General features: G+C 39.7%; 1 protein-coding gene across 4 annotated transcripts in view; it reads right to left on the reverse strand.

The window, feature by feature from the left end:
• The window catches only part of Dnc (phosphodiesterase dunce), a 420,060-nt gene that overhangs the window by 265,273 nt on the left and 135,521 nt on the right, over positions 1 to 19,266 (reverse strand). For 2 of the 4 annotated variants that reach the window (XM_076380424.1, XM_076380425.1), the window contains exon 2: positions 17,080 to 17,307. The exons of 1 other annotated variant lie outside the window; for it this stretch is intronic. In XM_076380424.1, the coding sequence (XP_076236539.1) occupies positions 17,080 to 17,162 (83 nt within the window). In that variant the 5' untranslated portion in view covers positions 17,163 to 17,307. Of the gene's footprint in view, positions 1 to 17,079; positions 17,308 to 19,266 lie in introns of those variants that run through there. One more of the 4 variants, XM_076380420.1, reaches the window with a different exon arrangement.

Raw genomic sequence — 19,266 nt, forward strand, 5'->3', positions numbered from 1 at the left:
TTCCTTTAATTCAGTATAAAGTGGAGAGATGAAATGGAAAAGACGTTGGTGAATTTCAGTGGGCTCTTAGAGACAATTATTTAAATTTGTTGGAGTAAAGGGTACGTGCAAATCGAGGCTTGCAAGAAAGCTCCAGAGCGATATAATTTATTGGAAAAGGATTAAAGTATTTGATTTCCGTTCCTACTTGTCGCTAGGATTTTTAGTAGCTGATCACGTCAGGAGAATCATAGCAGATTCGAGGGAGGATTCTGTTTTGTTTTCCTTTTATTCCACCACGGATTAAGGGGACGAGTATCAAGAGGGGCCTTCTGATCGTAGGTTGACTCGTTCCACTTGGAATTATTTTTAGTATTAGGAACGTTAAGGATGAACGTGACAGGACGAAACTAATTTTGTTCTTTCTATTTTATTTCATGACAGATTACAGGGGTTTAACTCGATTGAGTCTTTCCATTCGTTGATTTATACTACTTCCATTCTTCAAGAATAAATGGATCGGTGACATGGATTGCCAGATTAAATTATCTGCTGAACCATTTCAGCTGTTTATTGAATCAGAGTTCCTGCTTTATTAATGAAAATCCCTTATTTTGGAATGGATATTGACTCACTGTTTTAAATATTAGTGTTTTATGTTAAAAATGCAAGAAAGATTCTATTTTTCCCTTTCCTATTTATATCTAAAAACTTTAATATTTATGAAACATAACATGCATTTTTATTTCATTAAAATAAGTTGTTATATTTCAGAAAGAAACTTGTCTTTACAAATCAACCACAAAGTCTTTGATACACTATTTACTTGTACTACTGAAACACGATCCAATTATCCACTTCTACTCTCCTAAATAAACCTACGTTTATTTCCTACAGAATACCAAAATCACCGTGCAAACAGCTACTATTTCAGTCTGCTATTCCAGTTGAAATTGTCCACAAAAACTGATTAATTAAAACTTCGCCGGGACAAGAAAATATTTTCCGCGAATTTAACCTGAGCATTTCTGAAACGAAGCATCGTGCCACGAGAAATGTCCTATTTCAAACGCTGCGCATACATATCGTCTCATTTTGTCTCAACTTTAACCTGAGCTGTGGTTTCCACTGAACAGTGTTTAAGAGATAAATTCAATTCTGAAGAATCACACCTGAAATCCAGATCTGTGCGGGCATGTACAGAAAATATAATCGATCGCGAGAAGATAACCGAGATCCCAGTTTGCACACTATTAGATTTATCCACGCCAGCAACAACTCAGGAAATTACAAATTCTGTGCGAGATCTCCGAAACAGCGTATTCACGCTCGGGCGATTAATAATCCCACCCTCGCTCCCTAAATGTATAATTTCATTTTGACCATTCGTCGCGTGATTTCTCACGGTTAGATCGTAGGCTTTGTACCGGAACTTAGAAGGTGGGCGAATTTCCTATTACAAGGAGAATTATGTTACGAAACCTTTCGATTTCGATTAATGAACCCCTCTAAACGTTCTGGAATACAACACACTGTTTAAGCGCTACTCAAAGCGTGGGTAAATAGTTCCGTAGTGTTTCAGATCTCTGGATAAATAGTGCAGCCACGTTTAAACCATGGGGGGGAGATGATGTAGCTGGTATTCAGTAGTACAAGTAAATAATTCAGTCGTGCATTGCTAATAGAAATAACTACTGACGTAGTTTTGACGTAGTTTAGTAGTGGTTGAGAAACGTGGGTGCAATTAACATAATATTGCAAATTATTGAACATTAAAATTTTCAAATTATTAGATATTGATATTTTCATATTACCAAGTATTGAAATTTTCATACATTTAATTTTGTAAAATTTTCAAATTATAATATATTGAATTCTTCATATATTTAATTTTGTAAAATTTCCATATTGCTAAATATTGAAATTTTCATGTACTTAATTTTGTAAAATTTTCAGATTATCATATATTTAATTTTGGAGAGTTTCCACATTGCTAAATATTGAAATTTTCATTCATTTAATTTTGTACAATTTTCAAATTATCATGTGTTGAATGATTATTCATGTATTGATCGTGTATTGAAGCGCGACAGCTAGTCACACGTTCTAAGTTACGATTTATTTAAATTGTGTTAGGGCACGTTTGAAACTTTACGGCCTCAGTGATTTGAACAGCGATTTATCACCCCGAAAGCAGTTTACTCTAATTGCTAGCGAGGAAATAGAACTTCCTACGCTTGGCGGTATCGCTTCGTTGCGATTTATGACGCAACATACGTTTCATAAAGTGTCGAGAAGAAAAATCACCAAGGACATTTCTTACAACGACACCATGAATCCAATAAATGAGACACCTCGAACGTTAAAAAATTCGATTCGATCTTGGGCATTTTTTAGAAATTCTGATCCTATACGAAGTTTCGAAGGAACACTATTTATCTCGCATGACTGTATCATCTCGTTAATCGAAAACTAACGTCCCCATACTGGACTTCAGATTTCATCCAAACTTTGTTCTAGTTACCGAAGTGAACTTCGAAATAGAATTAAGCAACCGATCACATAAAATTCATACAACATGTTCAGTGGTTTTAACTTTCCGTCTATTACTTCAGAATTAGAAAGTTTCATAAAATTGTACTCCAAGGCGCAGGAAAAAATGCAGGACAAGCTTCTTATGGAAGAAAATACAATAATTCAATTCATAATTAAATTTAGATTTAAATTAATTGTGTTGAATTAATTTAATTATATTAGCTTTGGTAGATGCAAACCCCTAGATTAGAATTAATTTAAATTTAGGGTCAATCTAAATTAGTTTTGGGTTATTTCTGGACAGGATTATAATTAGTACTGAATTGAGTTTGGTTGAATCTAAAATACATCTTACAGTTAAGTATGCATTGAATATAAATTAAATTTAAGTTAGTTCTCTATGGAATCATAACTCAATCTGACAACTAATAGTTCGCCAAGCAACTTTCAAAAATGTACTTAGCTCAGTTAACTCACTTTATTCACGAAAAGTCATTAACTTTACGTGTTCAAACTCTAGAAACACTAAACTTAAAGGAGTTAAGTTATATGAAAGAAAATAAACACATCACGTGAGCCATTGTCCTTTGGGGAACCGTGAAAGGAACCAACTGTAGCGTCTAGATCTCAAATATCCAGCTTAAAATCAACTTCTCACGTAATCATACACTCAAATCCTTTTACACTATGTTTCACGACACGGGTTGTCATGAAAGAGGTAACTTCAGGGAGTCAGACTCGATGGTTCATAAATAATCCCAACACGTTTCGCCTTGCGACACAGTAATGCTCTCAGCGCGCCTAAGTACTATTAGTTTGACTAGCAGTATCAAATGTTACCAGCGTGGGCGACGTATAAAAGACGTGCGTGTGTACACGAGCACATAGCCATCCCTCCAGGATATGTTATAGGTATTGAAACACGGTGAAATGTGGATTTTCTCTCGACGCTCAGAGTCCCGAACCCATTTCCAGCGCAAGGCTGGACGCGAACACGTCGTATCGGGACACATTCATGTGTATTCATGGAAGCGTTTATGCTAATGGCGCGATGAACGCAAGAAACAGCCTTTGGTCCGATTATGCCATTGGCTGGTTCTTGGATCATGAATTTTCGAGAGATCTAGTAATTGAGTGTACTACTAGCATATCAGCATTGACAATGTATCGTATGGGAACATTTTGAAAAAAATTCTCAATTATTATTTATGTGTACAGAGAACATAAAATTTGAATGAAGATGGATGATAAAATATGTTAATAAATTTTACAATGCAAATAATTCAGGAAACAATTATTAGAACTTCTTTATCCAACTCTATTATTGGTGAGATAGTAATCAAATTCACGTTTAGGCCAGGCCTGTGTTAAATCACTTCTTTAATAGAATTTGTATAGTGCTTTGACTTATGCATAAATCTTAAAAAGTCCTTTAACAGGACTGATCTGATATACTTAAACTAGAGTTTATAAATTTACCAGAGTTTCATTATTTCTAAGCTACATCCATTAAAAGTCTTTAAGCTGCCCTTAAATATTTTCTACATCCATTTTAGTGCACGAATTAGCAATTCCAAAATATTCCACTACTTTAGAAATATTCATGGATTTAAGGGTTAAAATCACTTCGTTACCAATAGATTTTTATGGACACAAACACAGACAAGTATATCTTCCCTATGCGTGTCAATGCTAAAAATTCCCATCGTAATCTGCAACAGAGTCGTAAGTGAAAGGAAACCAAGTAGTAAATCATCTGAGATCCGTTCAAAGGTATCGAGTTTCAAAATCAGCTTTCGATCTTTACGCAAGCAATCGTGGAACGCGATATGCGCAGGGTGCAGCAACGTCAATGACCTGCCCCGCTGCATCGTTGCATATTTCGGTCCGCACACGTCACGGGGCGACCTGTGACGTCACTGGTAACCTACATACTTTAAGAGAAGGGAACGATTCCGATGCCACGGTGGCCCGCATAGTGGACGCCGAAGCTCCTTTCAGCGAAATATACGTCGGTCTAGCGTAACTACGAATGTATTTTATGTCTCCGTGCATGTATAGTGAATTCGTTCATGGTTACAGAAGTGCGCGTAAAGTTTCTCTTCGGAAGCTTTAAAGCGTTCAATAAATAGAATCGTGTATCTACTCCTCCCATCTCAGCGGAGGGCATTGCGAAAACGAGTGGGAGAGTGCAATTTTTTTTACCAATCACTTCTCGTCGTTGCAAATAAATAGAGAAGCTTCGTCTTCGTTTTGTACTTCCCCCGTGTTTGTTTTTCTTCCGAGGGAGAGCCACTTCGACAACTTCCATTTAATTTAATTCATTCGCCATGTATATTTACTCTCAAATGAAAAAGAATTGATAAAAATTAGTGATCAATTAATGTAGACATTTCCATGCTTCTGTTTCGATATCGAAGTTATAACTCGGCGAAGATTGTGTTTACAGAAATTTTAGTATAGGATATCGAAGGTAGATTGTTTCCTGAACCTTAATCTAATAAACTCCATCGAAATCGCTTGCGCGTAAATCCTGTATCCCATTTTGGAGATTAATCAACGAATAAACAAATTTCCCTGCAATTGTGATACACGATATCCTCATTTTTTATTTATTTTTGGCTAATCGTGAATGCAAATATTTTGCAGGATAATTATTTCAAACAAATATCCTTCAATATCCTGTCCTCTTCAATCACAGCGAAATAATGACGTCCTTTATGGTTCCGCGAGAATCGGTAAAAAGCTCGACAGAGAGCCGCTTAATGGGAGCCAGGGAAAAATATCAATAAATTGAACGACCTGTCTTTGACCGATAAAACCCGAAAGGTGCTCAAACCTTAATGAGAAATGGAAAAAAACGTAGGTGCAGGCTGCGTGCATGAGAGCGTATTAAAAATTATATGAGCATTCCATTAAAACGCCTAACCGTGGCGGATCGTATTGAAAAAGAGAAGAAATTCGACGGAGAGAGAAAGCTGCCTGTGAAGCACTATTGATTTCCTGAATGCATAATAAAACGCTGAACGCTGGCAAAAATTGCTGTTATAGGTACGCTGCTGTACGCGAGCATTCGCTAAAACTACTCTGACTTGTCTTTTCTCTTCAGATACTCTGCTTCTTTATTTCTTCTTCGATTCTGTAATCGATGGAGGAAGGAAAGCGAAACGGGATGAAAATTGAAAACTCTTACCAGAGTACAGTGAACCCTGGTGCCCACAGCTATTTAGCATGCACGAGTGGTTTTAATTTTCATCAAACATCGAGCTTCATGCGTAGAGGAAAATTTGGCAAGCTTGCGAGGTACACCTCGAAGGAGCAAGCACAAGGGTGAAATATAATTATCTGTATAACTTGCTCGCCTGGAAGCTACGTCCCTTCGACGAGTCAACTTATTTAATTACGAATTGGAAAGTTCACCCCTCTTTCGGGGTTGAATAAGGCCAATTAACGGGATATCGAAGTTCCCGAGCAATTAAGGGCGATCGCAATTAACAGGGTTCTATTTCGACTTTCCCAAGAGGAAGATACCGATCAAAAGGATTCTCTGTTTATGAGGCAATGAGCTGAAAATGACCGCAAATTAATCTTCTGGTATAAAGACTTATAAGTGTAACCTGTTACTAATTCGTTTAAGTAAATATATGTATGTACATCCTTAAGAAAATTTCTTTTGGGAAGGAAAATGAATCGAAAGTATTGTTTAATCTTTGGATCTTGAAAATGATATTCATTGAGACATAGTGAGGCTTCCACCAGTGGTATATTTTTATGTAAATAACAGTTATATTTAAATATTCGATGCCTCAGAAATAATCGAAAATATTCTACCTAATAATAACTACAGTAAATTGTACATCAGTAAAAGGGATTTGTAACGATACATTGTTCTTCATCTTCTTGAGACTCTTAGGCAAAACTCGTTTGAGTTAGTGGGCTAAGGATGCTGATGCAAAACCGAGATTCAATTATTCAAATGAATCCATCTGAGTCGCATTACACTCTGACACGGAAAGTGCAGGACTTTTCAAAACTTCTTAACGAGTTTTTCAACTAAGAATACGGCGGACAATTTTTCGTTACTCAATGGTCGCCCTGGCTGACATTTTTCTTTCGCTATTTCCGGTTGGTCCACGGAAGCCACTTTGTTTCATCTTCCTGTAGAACTGATTCTCAACGATAACTCTTCTGACAAAGAAAATTGTAGGAAAAGTCACTTTTAGAAATTTATTTGTTCTATATTGCTTTTAATATTACACTAATTGATTTTATTTATGAATTATTAATCTTATTTGCTCATAATTAGCTGAAGAATCTATGTCATGAGGATTGAAAATTTGATGAACGTGAAAGCATTATTTCTCTGATGGAAGTTAGTAGATCAATTAGTGATAATATTTACACAAAATTAATCCTCTTGCTTTGAAAAACGTGCATGTATAATAATCATACAATAACTATATTTATAATAATTTTATTTAGTAGTTGTAAATAAACGAATCAAGTATTACTAAATTTTACTTGATTTCTTAAATTAGGGTTGTCAACAGCTTAAGCTTTCTAGGTACAATCTGAAATTCCACGCGAAGTGCAAGTACCTCAATTAACAATCACTTGATCTTAAATGCTCTTAATTTTCTTTTCTGTTATCCACATCAATTCCTCTAAAATTCGCTTCTAGCATCTAATCCTCGTGCGACTATATTTTCCTTAAAATCGCGTGTGCACTTTCCATAATCCTGACTAAGCCTGACGCCAGGTTCTCCGCCGTATTTTAAATTGAAGATCAGAGAAGGAAATCAACGTCGATACATGTGCACCCCCTTCCAAGATACGCGATATTCAGAGCAACCTTTCCATCCACACGAATAAATGCCTCGTTGGAAATACTTTTCAACGAGACTCTTCGCGACGTTTCACCCCCGTAGGAAGTAGTTGCGAGGCTGCTTCCGGTAGCTGCACGCTCTTCCACGTCTCTGCAGCGCGTGAACTTTCGGGCCCTCGGCTAGGGTCAAACGCGGATAAACTCGGTACACCGATACTATTGATTTTGCAAGGGGTGCAGAAAGAAGGGCGGCGGAGAAAGTGGAGGATAGGCGAGGTCAACTCTCTGGTTCAAGCGAGCTCGCTTTAAACAGGGGTTTTCCGGGCTTACGTGCAGTTTATCCCTTAACGTTGCAAAAAAATTGATGCTTGACTTTGATACCCGTACACGAACGTGTTCCATCGGTTGCGCTTTATTTAATCACGTGATGCATTTTTCCACTTCAATTAACCAGCGTAAAGGGATGACTCTTTTGACGATGGTATTTACATTTAATAACAGTATGTCTGTGTTAGCCCTTTCAGTATCGTTTGCGGAGGATGTCTGAGCTTTTGTGAATGTGAACTTTGAGACGTGCCTTCCCTTTGTGAGGATTGTTATTATCGTAGCATTCAAAGAGCTATATTCTAGGGTTTTTGCTATTTGTAGCATCTGTTTGGGTTTGGATTTTAGAGTAATTATTTTCGTGGAAAATGTTATTCATAAAAGTTGACTTTTTTGATATTTCACTTGGGATATTTCAAAATGGAATAAAATACAGCTGTAAAGAATTTGTATTACAGCTATCTGGTGTAATATATTTTTTATGGAATAGCTCTTAATCTCTAAGATACCTATAACACATATACATAAATGTAGCGTGAATATGTAAATTAACAAAATTTCAAATATATTTATTAAAAGCCATAAGACACTCCCTCTACATAAAACCCCGTACTCCAATTTGCATAGAGAAAATTTGAAATTACGTACAGGTACATTGAAAAATTTCCTTATACAAGTGTCCCTAAGGACAATGCAGGAACGTGATCGTTCAACGTATCCTCCGCTGCCTGACCTAGTTAATAGTACCCCTGGCGGAAGTTCTTCTGTCTTAAGCACAGCGTCTATTATCGTTACACGTCATTCGGCGAGCATAAAGCCCAACAGCGTGATCGTGCTTGAAAATTTCCCGTGTGAAACACGACCGCGTCCCCAACAGTAGGAATCCCCCGCGAGATTTCACGTGCCATTTCCAACAACCGCGGGAGGCGCTCCTTTATGGTGTAGTAAATGAAAACGTTCCACTCTGTGCCCGATCGTACGGTCCAGGAGCCTTTGCAATTTCTTTCCCTCAGCTCGGGAAATTGCACACGAACGGTAATTGTACCGGCGTCGTTTGGTCTGAACGCGAAAACTTAACATCTCAGAGAAAGGGATCGTACCTTGCTACGTATTTATAAGACACTACATGCGAGGGGGAAGTCTCGTTCTTTGTTTAGACTCCCACGTATAAACTGAACGATTGAAAAAGTTGGAATCGATCGACATGCCTCGAATATTGGCACGCGTGCAACCACGTTCAAGTGCAACTGCAAAATTGATGGAGTGAATGGAATTCAACTATATTTTTCGATAAGTTTTAAGAGATGGTCTGACGAAAGGAAGTTCTGTCTGGAATTGATTAGAACTATATTCTAAAATTCAGTTTACAAATTCGTAACATGGGAAATTGGAATCCTTGCATTTAAAAGTATGTAATTAATTGCAATTTAACCTAGAAGAATCGTATTTTGGATTGCAAATTGTTATTCGCTATGCGAAGTAATGTACTTTTACTGGAATCGCTTACCTAGGTGAGATCGTTATCAAAATAGATAACTGAAGCCTTTTTTGTTAGCCTACGTTCTTTAAAATTAGGTAATTGACGTATTGCTTGGCTGCATTGAGGAACACTTCAGTACACAATGGCAGATGAAGAGGATGTGGAGGAGGATCCCTCTCAGGCTGAAGATGTGGAGCCAGATATGGAACTAGATGCAGAAGCAGATGTGGAACCAGATATGGAACCAGACATGGAACCACTTGAAGAACCTGAGGCGACCATTAAGGAAGAAATTCTATCGGCAGAGTCACCAAAGACCTCAATAGTAAGCGAAGCAGATGACAAAAGTGCAGCAGAAATGAAGCGAGCGAGTCAAACAAGTGGTCGGAGCAGGGAGGCTAGCAAAGTCACAAGCGGAAGCTTGGATAAAGTATCAAAGAGTCCGAGTGGGTCCAGAAAATCGCAAGATATTGATCTAAATGGCAAAAAGAGCTCCCTGGACGCACTGTCAATGGAAAAATCCTCAGAGATTCAGAAATCGAGGATCAGCAGAATGCACCGCCAGTGTCAACGTCGTTTCCGCGAGCTGATTGGCAAACGAGAGATGAAGACCGAAGAGCTTGAGAAACAAGAAGGTGCCCTTCGTCAGAGGCTGAACATATTAGAGTGTTCAATGCCAGCTGTGATGGTGTGGAACATTTGGCGAATGACCCAGTGTGGCACTGTTCCGAGTCTTCAGCGTGTTTTGGAGAAGCAGTTCCAGGGCCCAGCTTCGGGAGAGATATACTGTCCCAGCACGCCAAGTCGTCATTTTGACTGCAGAGTTAGAGAAGTGGAGGCAGAGAGGAAACAAGCGCAAAAGAGAGTCGAGGAGGCAAGGGCGCTTTGGGCTGAAAAGATGACAGCGCTGGAAGAACGACAGAAGAACCTGGACGAAGCGAAGAAAATTCAGGAAGAGAGGAGGCAGAAGATCCAGGAGCTGACTACCGAGGTACAGAAGCTGAAGGAAGCTGCCACTGTTGTGGAAGATGATGGATCTTGCGAGACTGGTGAGATGATGAACAAGGAGATGAATGTTAGGCAATACAATATTTAATTAATCTATAGATATAACTTATTTGAGTAATTTTTAGTGTCAAGGTAATATATTATTTCTCTGAATGCTTCCAATGTCTATAAATGTATCTATGTGTGTAATAACCACCTATCTGTATTTTTGATTGTGACTCTATTTTTAGAATATCTGTCACAATATGAAATCAAAGAATATTCTATACTTTTCGTTAGACTTCCCTAACTATAATCACATATTTAGAAGTGTATTGGGTGCAGGGGAATGCGGGGTGATACAATGCAAAAAAAAGTGGCTGGAGAAGGTCCCCAGCAGCGGTTCTATCAAATCGACCGATCTCGAGTGTCTGGAAAAGCTACAGGAATTGGCCGAGACCGAATTGTCCATGAAAAGACAGATCGCTGAATTGGAGCGTCGAGAAGAAGCCTATATGAGGACTCTCCAGCAAGCGGACGAACTCTGGTCGAAACTCGAGGGCGATGCCGCCAGTACGTTGAGCGCCTTGCAAGAACAGTTGGAGATGAAGACAGCCGCGAATCAACAGATGGCTGATCGTATCTGTCAGTTGGAAGACGTTCTGGAGAAAATGAATTCTAGACTGGTCACGTGTAGAGACGAATTGGAGAATTTCATGAGCATAGAGAGGATCGAGGTTTTGATAGGCAGAGACGACGACTTTGCTGAGGTCATGGATCAGCCTTCAATGTGTAAGGCCATAATGGAACATAGAATGATAGGTATGCAGTACGACCTTGGTGGTGTCGACGACAAGGATGTATTAGCGAGACCAGACTTAGCTGACGTTGGAATTAAAGTAGAACCATATCGTTACGACAAAGACGCTTTAAGTAAAGAAGAAATGATTGAGAAGTATATGTTAGCTATGCCAGACGTTGATCACGTCAAGCTCGGCATCTCTCCGGAAGAGTTCGCTCTGGAGCAACAGAAATTGGCGGAAGCCAGGGACTACTTGGCCAGATTAGGCTCTCTCTCAGAACTAGACGGCCCAGATGATTACCTCTGTCCTCCAGACTTTTCGTGCAACGATCAGGTGTTCACTGAGACTGGCCTAACCGAGGAAGAGATGACTGCCTTGAAGGAGAAGCGAGTCACACCGATGATGTTGCTGGAAAAAATGATGGGGAAAGAGGCGGCTAGACAGATGTTGGACACGAAAGAACCCACTGTAACTGTAAAAGAGGAACCTATGGAAATGGAAGAAATGGAAGAAATGAAAGAGGAAATCAAAATGGAAATGATGGCAAGTGTTAAGGAAGAGGCAGAAGAATTGCCTGACATTATGTCTGGAGAAACAGAACAAGTTGAAGAGAAAATAAAAGTAGAAACTTATGATGAAGAGTTAGCGCCTATAGAAGTACCAATGGAAGAAGCAATCACTGAAGACATTGTTGGGGACTACAAATTGGCCGATCGTCCAATTGAGGAAACTGAACCTGTTGAAGAAGATGTTTCTAAAGTTCTTTCGGTTTCGCCAGAAGATGTCGTAACAGAAATCCCCGAAACAACGAGAATTGATACTCCATCGCAAGTCACTGTCAGCACGATAGACAGGACACCTGATAAGGATATTTCGGTGCCGAGAAGTGAAATGTTGAGGTGGAAGGACGACGTCGAGACGATACGTGTTACCATAGCAGTACGCATCCAATTGAAGTTATGATAAATTCTCAATGAAAGGCTTCTGTTCATTAATTTTCTTCGTCGTTTTCGTATTCAGAAATGTTCAGATTGTACTGTTGTGAAGAAGGAGGCTGACGATTTAGCTGCCAGGCTTGCGCACTACACTGGCGTAAGTATAAGTTAGGCATTAGAAATGTCTAGCAAAGAGCCTGAACAGACAATTAAGTAATCTACGTTCAGAGTAAAAATTTGACAATTATTCGTTTCTAGACGGAACTTAAGGATGTTGATGCAAAAGTTGAAGTTCCCATAACTAAACCACCATCACCAGAAGTGAGCCGAATTGAAGAACCAATGGAACTGGTGGAAAGAGAACACCTAGTAGATGAAGTAATAGAACCAGAAATTACACCTCTAGTAACCGAAGCACTGCCTGAAGAGGTTACAGTTAAAAAGGAAGTGGAGCCGCCGCCTATAACACCACTTGTAGATGAAGTGCCTAAGGCAGTGGAAGACGACAAAGTACCAGAAGTGAAACGTGAAGATGTAGAGGTAACAGAACCAACTCCATTGCCAGTAGACGAAATAAGAGAACCAGTTTCTGAAGAAGCTGAGATAACAGAACCAGTACCAAGGGTAGTAACAGAAGTCGACGAGACTGAGGATGTTATAGAAGCATTGCCAGTTACAACAGAAGAACCAGAAGTAACAGAAGCAGAACTTCCATTAAAGGAGGAAGAGGTGGAAGTAGAGGTAACAGTACTACCAATAGAAAAAGACGCAGCAGAGGCTGTTGAAGAAGTTCTGCCACCGGAAGACGAAACAGTAGTAGAACTGGAGGTATTACCAACGGAAGAAGAAATAGAAGTGCCAACAGAAAAAGATGTGTTACCGACAGAAGAGGAAATGGAAGCATTACCGCCAACAGAAGAAGAGATTGAAATTGAAATAGAAGCCCTACATCCGCAAGAGGAAGTAGAAGTAGACATTGAAGAAGGAGTACCAGAACCAGTAATAGAAGAACCAGAAATGATAGAAGAAGTTCCAGTAGAGGAACGAGTGGAAATTGAAGTAGATGTCTTACCAGAAGAGGAAGTAGAAGTCGATGTAGAAGTGCTACCAGAAGAGAAAGTAGAAGTCGATGTAGAAGTCCTACCAGAAGAGGAAGTAGATATCGGTGTAGAAGTACTACCAGTAGAAGAAGCGGTAGTAGTCGAAGAAGTACCTGCAGAAGACAAGGTAGAAGTTGATGAAGAAGTGGTACCAGAAAGGATAGAAGAGGAAGAAATGGAAGTAGAAATCGATGTAACAGTGCTACCAGAAGGAGAAGTAGAAATAGAAGTAGAAGAATTGGAAGAAGTGCCAGAAGAAGAAGTAGTGAAGGTAGAGGTCGAAGAATTGCTAGAGGAAGTAGAAGAACCCGTGGCACCAGAGGAAGTAGAAGAACCCGTGATACCAGAGGAACTAGAAGAGGCACCAGTTGAAGTAGAGGAGTTACCTCCAGAAGACTTAATTCTGCCTCCACCTGATGAATACTTACTTCCTTGCGTGTGCTCGTCAGTTACTTCCCCTCCACCTGAGGAATTGCCGCCTGACGATCAATTACTTCCTTGCGTGTGCTCTACACATGAACCTTCTGCACCTGAAGAAGTTTCACTTCCTTGTGTATGCTCATCACATGTTCTTCCTCCACAAGATATTCCTTTACCACATAAGAAACCTTCACCTTGCGTATGCACAGAAGGTGTTCCTCCACCACCTGATGTTCCCTCTTTGCTTAAAAAGCTTTCACCTCCTTGCGTCTGTACAGAAGGTGTTCCTCCAGCACCTGAGGTTCCTTCTCTATTTAAGAAACTTTCACCTCCTTGCGTCTGCACAGAAGGTGTTCTTCCAGCACCTGAGGTTCCTTCTCTATTTAAGAAACTTTCATCTCCTTGCGTCTGCACAGAAGGTGTTCTTCCAGCACCTGAGGTTCCTTCTCTATTTAAGAAACTTTCACCCCCTTGCGTCTGCACAGAAGGTGTTCTTCCAATACCTGAGGTACCTTCTCTATTTAAGAAACTTTCACCCCCTTGCGTCTGCACAGAAGGTGTTCTTCCAATACCTGAGGTACCTTCTCTATTTAAGAAACCTTCACCTCCTTGCACGTGCACAAAAAGCGTTCCTCTTCCACCAGAGAAACAACCATCTCCTTGTGTATGCATGACAGGTGTACCTGCTCCACCTGAGAAACGTTTATCTCCTTGTGTGTGTACAGAAACTGTTCCTCCTCCACCTGAAATTCCTTCTCGGCTTAAGAAATCTTCAGCTCCGTGTACGTGCATAGAAAGTGTTCCCACTCCTAAGAAACGTTCATCTCCTTGCGTATGCACAATGAGTCTTCCTGCTCCACCTGATAAACGTTCGTCTCCTTGTGTGTGCATAACAAGTGTTCCTCCTCCACCTAAGGAACGTCCATCTCCCTGCGTGTGCACAGAAATTGTTCCTCCTCCATCTGAGGAACGTCCATCTCCTTCCGTGTGCACGAAAGACATTGCTTCTCTACCCAAAGAACGTCCACCTTCTTTCGTGTTTCCAGCAGATCTTCTTTCTACATCTGAGGAACCTCCTCCTTCTTCCGTGTGCACAACAGATACCAGTACTGTTACTTCCGTTTCTATGGAACTATCTCAGGCACCATCCAGGAAGATCGAAATTACGCAAACAGAGATCACGCAAATGGAAGTCACCAAATTCAGCACTGTTCAAATGATAACTCAGACAGCCACAGACGCGAGTATCCAAACGCAGCCATCGCAGAAGATAAAACGCGTCCATCAACCGAAATACATAACCGTCACAGGGACAGTCGATCCAGAACAGGAAATACTGGAACGTCTAGCACGTTGGAAGAGGTCGAAAGACCGATCAGCAATGATGGCAACAACCATGTCCTCCCAAACAGAGAAGTTGAACTACCTACGAATGTTGCAAACCATGAAGATAGAAGAAACTCAATCAAAATCTGAGCCAGAACATGAACTCAAATCCATTCACTACGGTGGAAAAACAGACGAAGCTGAAGAAGCGGAGTGCAACTGTTGTATGTGCGGGAAAATAGTTTCCAGTGCCGAGTTTAGCTCGAAAACTACCAGCGAGGGACAACCAGCCGCTGTCCTGAAACTCCTCTCGGTTCTGCCCATGCTGAGCAAACTCGGAAGCCCTGTAGTTGATCAAGCAGTGCAACACGAGACGTTTTGTCCCGAATGCAAGATGAGGAGCGTCGAGGAGCCCGTGAAAGCTCGAGAACCCTTGAAGCAATCAAAACAGTGTATCAAAAAACCTATGCGTGACCAAGAAATCGACGCCTGTACATCCGCTTGCTGTAAAAGGCCCACTTTTAAGAGGCCAAAACAGAAAACAGATCAGTGCTGTATGGTGAAAATTCCTAGGCTTAAGGTTGAACGAGCACAGAAAAAGGATTGTATGATAGACTGTATAGTGCACGAAGACGAAGATGTACAAGAGCCAGCATGCAGAGGACCTTTGAGGGAGGAGGACGAGGATTCGATGGAATGCATTTGCAGTGCAACAATAGAGAGCGGTAAACCTGGAGTGCTGAAGAAAGTACGCTGCGCCTGCGGAGATCCTGATTGATTTACATATTCAATCTCCAGAGGGAAGATGGGAGAATACCGGAGAATAAAAGGAAACTGAAATGTTAGGGGAACTTTGTTTCGACTAGATAAAAGCCATGTTTTACCATGTCTCGGGTATCATATGAAAAATTGCTTTCTTGGACAAGCTGGAAAGAAGATTTAGTTGAATACAACGCTTCAGGGAAATGGAAGGTTTTTTCAATATGCTGGATATCGACAGCTGAAAATTCATCAATTTTCAACGACTTTAAATACATGTCACAGTAACTTTAGTCCATAGTCGAGCATACTGCCATCCATGATCTTCCAGTTAGAATAACGCCTCACATACATTTCACATGGTCTGGAAACTTTGGTTTACGTTCGAAGAAAAGAGGCATTCAGAGCATGAATGAAGAAACCAACCGCGACGAGAACGAACGCGTTCGGCTAGGGCTTCTAACCGAGTGAGCACGGAGATGGAATCGAAGATGGATGCGACAAAGGAAACGGTATGTAATTTCCAATAATGTGGCCTTCTCGGCGGTGCTCTTTTAAAATCAATAGCAAAGAGCCATTGTGCCACGGAATGGGTGATCCTTTCATCAGTCAGTTGCGTAATAGGATCAACCATTGACGTAAAATTAAATTTCGGCTTTGGCTTATCACTGAAAAGAGATGCCTTAAGAGTCTTAGGTCTATATATAATTCAGCGTGAATCTATTTAATCGAATAACATGTAAATTTGTGATCATGTGTACACGTATGTATAAAGATTGATATGCATATCCTTGGAATAAAAGTGTTTGTTCATACATCGCTAAATATTGGATTAGAAAATATTTAATGAAATAGAGAACAAGCTTTTTATTGGAATATTGTTGGCTGCGGCGAGATTTCTATCTGCTCGGTGTACATGTTCTTGGATATCGCTACCCTAAATCAGCTCAGTAATTTACACATTAATAGAACGGTGGAAATCTTGCACAAACATCAGCATTTCTATGATTCACGACATTTAGTTACCGCATAGTTCAACTGTGCACGGTACATTTGGCACGAGATGATAACAATTTGTCGCCAAATCGCAGCGAAACGACTTCAAGTAGATGTCATCTAATTGGACATTGAATATTAGACTGAAATAATTGGATAGTTTGTAGCAGGAATATAGATGTTAGGGCACGAATGTAATTCATGATGAATTATATGAACTTTATTGACAAACATCACGTCTCAGGTTTCCTTCGTCGATTTTTGTGAAACTTCTCGTGTTAGCAAAGTAGGTAATAATATAGACATGCTATTGTTATAAAATCAGACGTAATCAGAACAATAATAACGTTAACATCATCAGCAATAAAACTCTAGGCATATGCCTAAGGTATATCGAAAATTTCTTAAAGCTAAAAGTTGTGTAACCTAGAAGAGTTCTATTGTGCTGTAACAAATATGAATACCCAGTGTTGGAAGCAACAAGTGAGTCAAATCGATTGTATTGATGCATACTTATTGGATTCCAATCGTTATGTAACAAGTAATTTAAGTGTCTTTTGGTCCAAAGGCCAATCGACTTATCAAATACTAAAGGGTGTCTTCTACTCACCGAACATTGGCTAAGGTGTGCCTCCGCGATCTGAGGTTGTGATAGCCGCGCAGCTCTCCGATGCTCCCCTGTTCGGCCTGCATCTTGGCCTGTGCAGTTGCAGCTGCAGTGGCGATCACGTGGTGTTGGTGTGCTGGCGCACCTGATGTCGTGATGCTTCTGCGCGATCGCCAACCCGTCCTGCTGCCGCCTCCGCTGCTGGGGGTCGGCGATTTCTTCTGGTACGGCCTACAAAATTCATTCACCGCAAGCGCGATCCAATTTTACGTTCAGCCATAATGCGACTTTGTTTTCTGTGGCTGGTTCCTTTGTCCTTCTTTTGCCTGTTCTGCTGGGATTGACCTCACTTTCTGAGGATTTTGGTTCAAGTAATCCTTGTAGGGGTACTCGTACATTAGAAATTATGTTTGGGGAACACTATTTAAGTGGGGATTGTTAAGTCTGATGTACAGTGATTTATAGGGTTTCACACTGTCCAAAGTTAAGAAGTGTTCTATTTTTATTATTCAGAAGCTTTGTCAGTTTATAGTATAGAGACTTGTGATCTCTATTGATATCTAATTTCAGGACTATGGAAACGTCTTTAGTATTCAGAATTAGCTGTATACAGAGCATAGAGTGTTAGGTACCTATAACTTCTGTCTCTAGTAGTTAGATGGTTAGGTCTGTAATAGTATCTAATAACCAACAGTTTTAACCACAACCAAGATACCACGGTAGAAGCAATATTAAATACAAGTACATATTATATTCCCCTAAATTATTTCTCCCCTACTTTAGAAAAAAAAACACAAAAGAGCAAACTCAGTTAATAACTTTACTTTATTCTTTCAATAAAGTATATTAAAGCATAAACGCTAAAGAAATAATGAACTAAAAGAATTTCTCAGAACAAAGTCTTATAGAAAGAACAACTTCGATAAAGACAGCATACTTTTATTGGATTTCTTCCTACTTGTTCATTAAATGCAAGAAATGTGTTGATTTTCGACACGGTTAAAGTAAAGGAAAACAAGAATAATCGTGAAAGTAACTGGCAAACAGACCGACGCGTATTTTCCTAGCGAATATTAACTAAAGAGACCTTTTGGCTGTTAATAAAAAGGAAGCCTTCCTTGATTAAAGGATCGTCTTTGAGGATGCGTCCATGAACGTATATTTCAATGAAATATTCATGACTTTCTAGGAGTAACGTGTTACATCATTTGAACACTGTTACATGTATCAGACTTTAGCATAAATTAAACTGATCGGCATAGACAGTACATATATATACTACTATCGTTGTAGATTGTAGACTATAAAAGATATAACATCTTTTAAAATTAAGTTTTAATATTATAAGCTATATTAAAAATGATTGCCCACCTATTATTATAGGTTATACTATTGAACGTTAGTGTACTTTCTGCGAAGACGGTAGCAAGCAATGACAACTTGTGTATTTCTTGGAAATACATACACACATATGCACATAGGAAACCACAACTGCAAACTTCTTGGAACTCTAACGATAGAAAGCTACAACTAAGTATTCCTTTCCTATAAGCGTTCCATCAGTTCGATGAAGAGTTTATGGAGCATCCAATAGAAAATAATTCGCAAGCGACACGACGTGACAATTATGCGATCGCAAACATGAGAAATCAGAGTGGCCGCATCTGTCATACTAATAATATTGTTCGTGACTGGAATTGAATTCAGCTCGTGAAGCCTTCATGTGTCTTTCAATGTAAACAAACAACCGTCACGAGACGAGGATAAATATTTTCATTACGTCCTGTTTCCTCTTAAACGTACCCTGTATACAATGGAAAACGAGGACCTAATGAGTGGCTGGAACAGCTGGCGTCTGGCCAACAGGCTACCATTGACTTGGAGATCAACCAGACCCCTGTAATCTGCGCTTCTTCTGTAAGTGAAGTGACTGTTGCTTGGGTAACTGTATCCTCGACGTCATATGTGTTGCGCGAATGCTCGATGCGTAGTAAGGATTGGTCAGTGTTGAAGTTTCATTTGATAAGTTAAGACATGGAAGACAGTCAGTGAAACTATATAAAAAATTTGTCATCGTATTGTGTACATAAACGTTAATAGGTTGCTGTAATTGGGTACTAGAACCTTTTCTACACACCAGCTTAATGTTAAAATAGTCTAACTTTCGATGCCATTTTGGATAACTGCTGC

This window comes from Calliopsis andreniformis, chromosome 6, assembly GCF_051401765.1.
Source record: "Calliopsis andreniformis isolate RMS-2024a chromosome 6, iyCalAndr_principal, whole genome shotgun sequence".
NCBI classification, from domain to species: Eukaryota; Metazoa; Arthropoda; class Insecta; order Hymenoptera; family Andrenidae; genus Calliopsis; species Calliopsis andreniformis.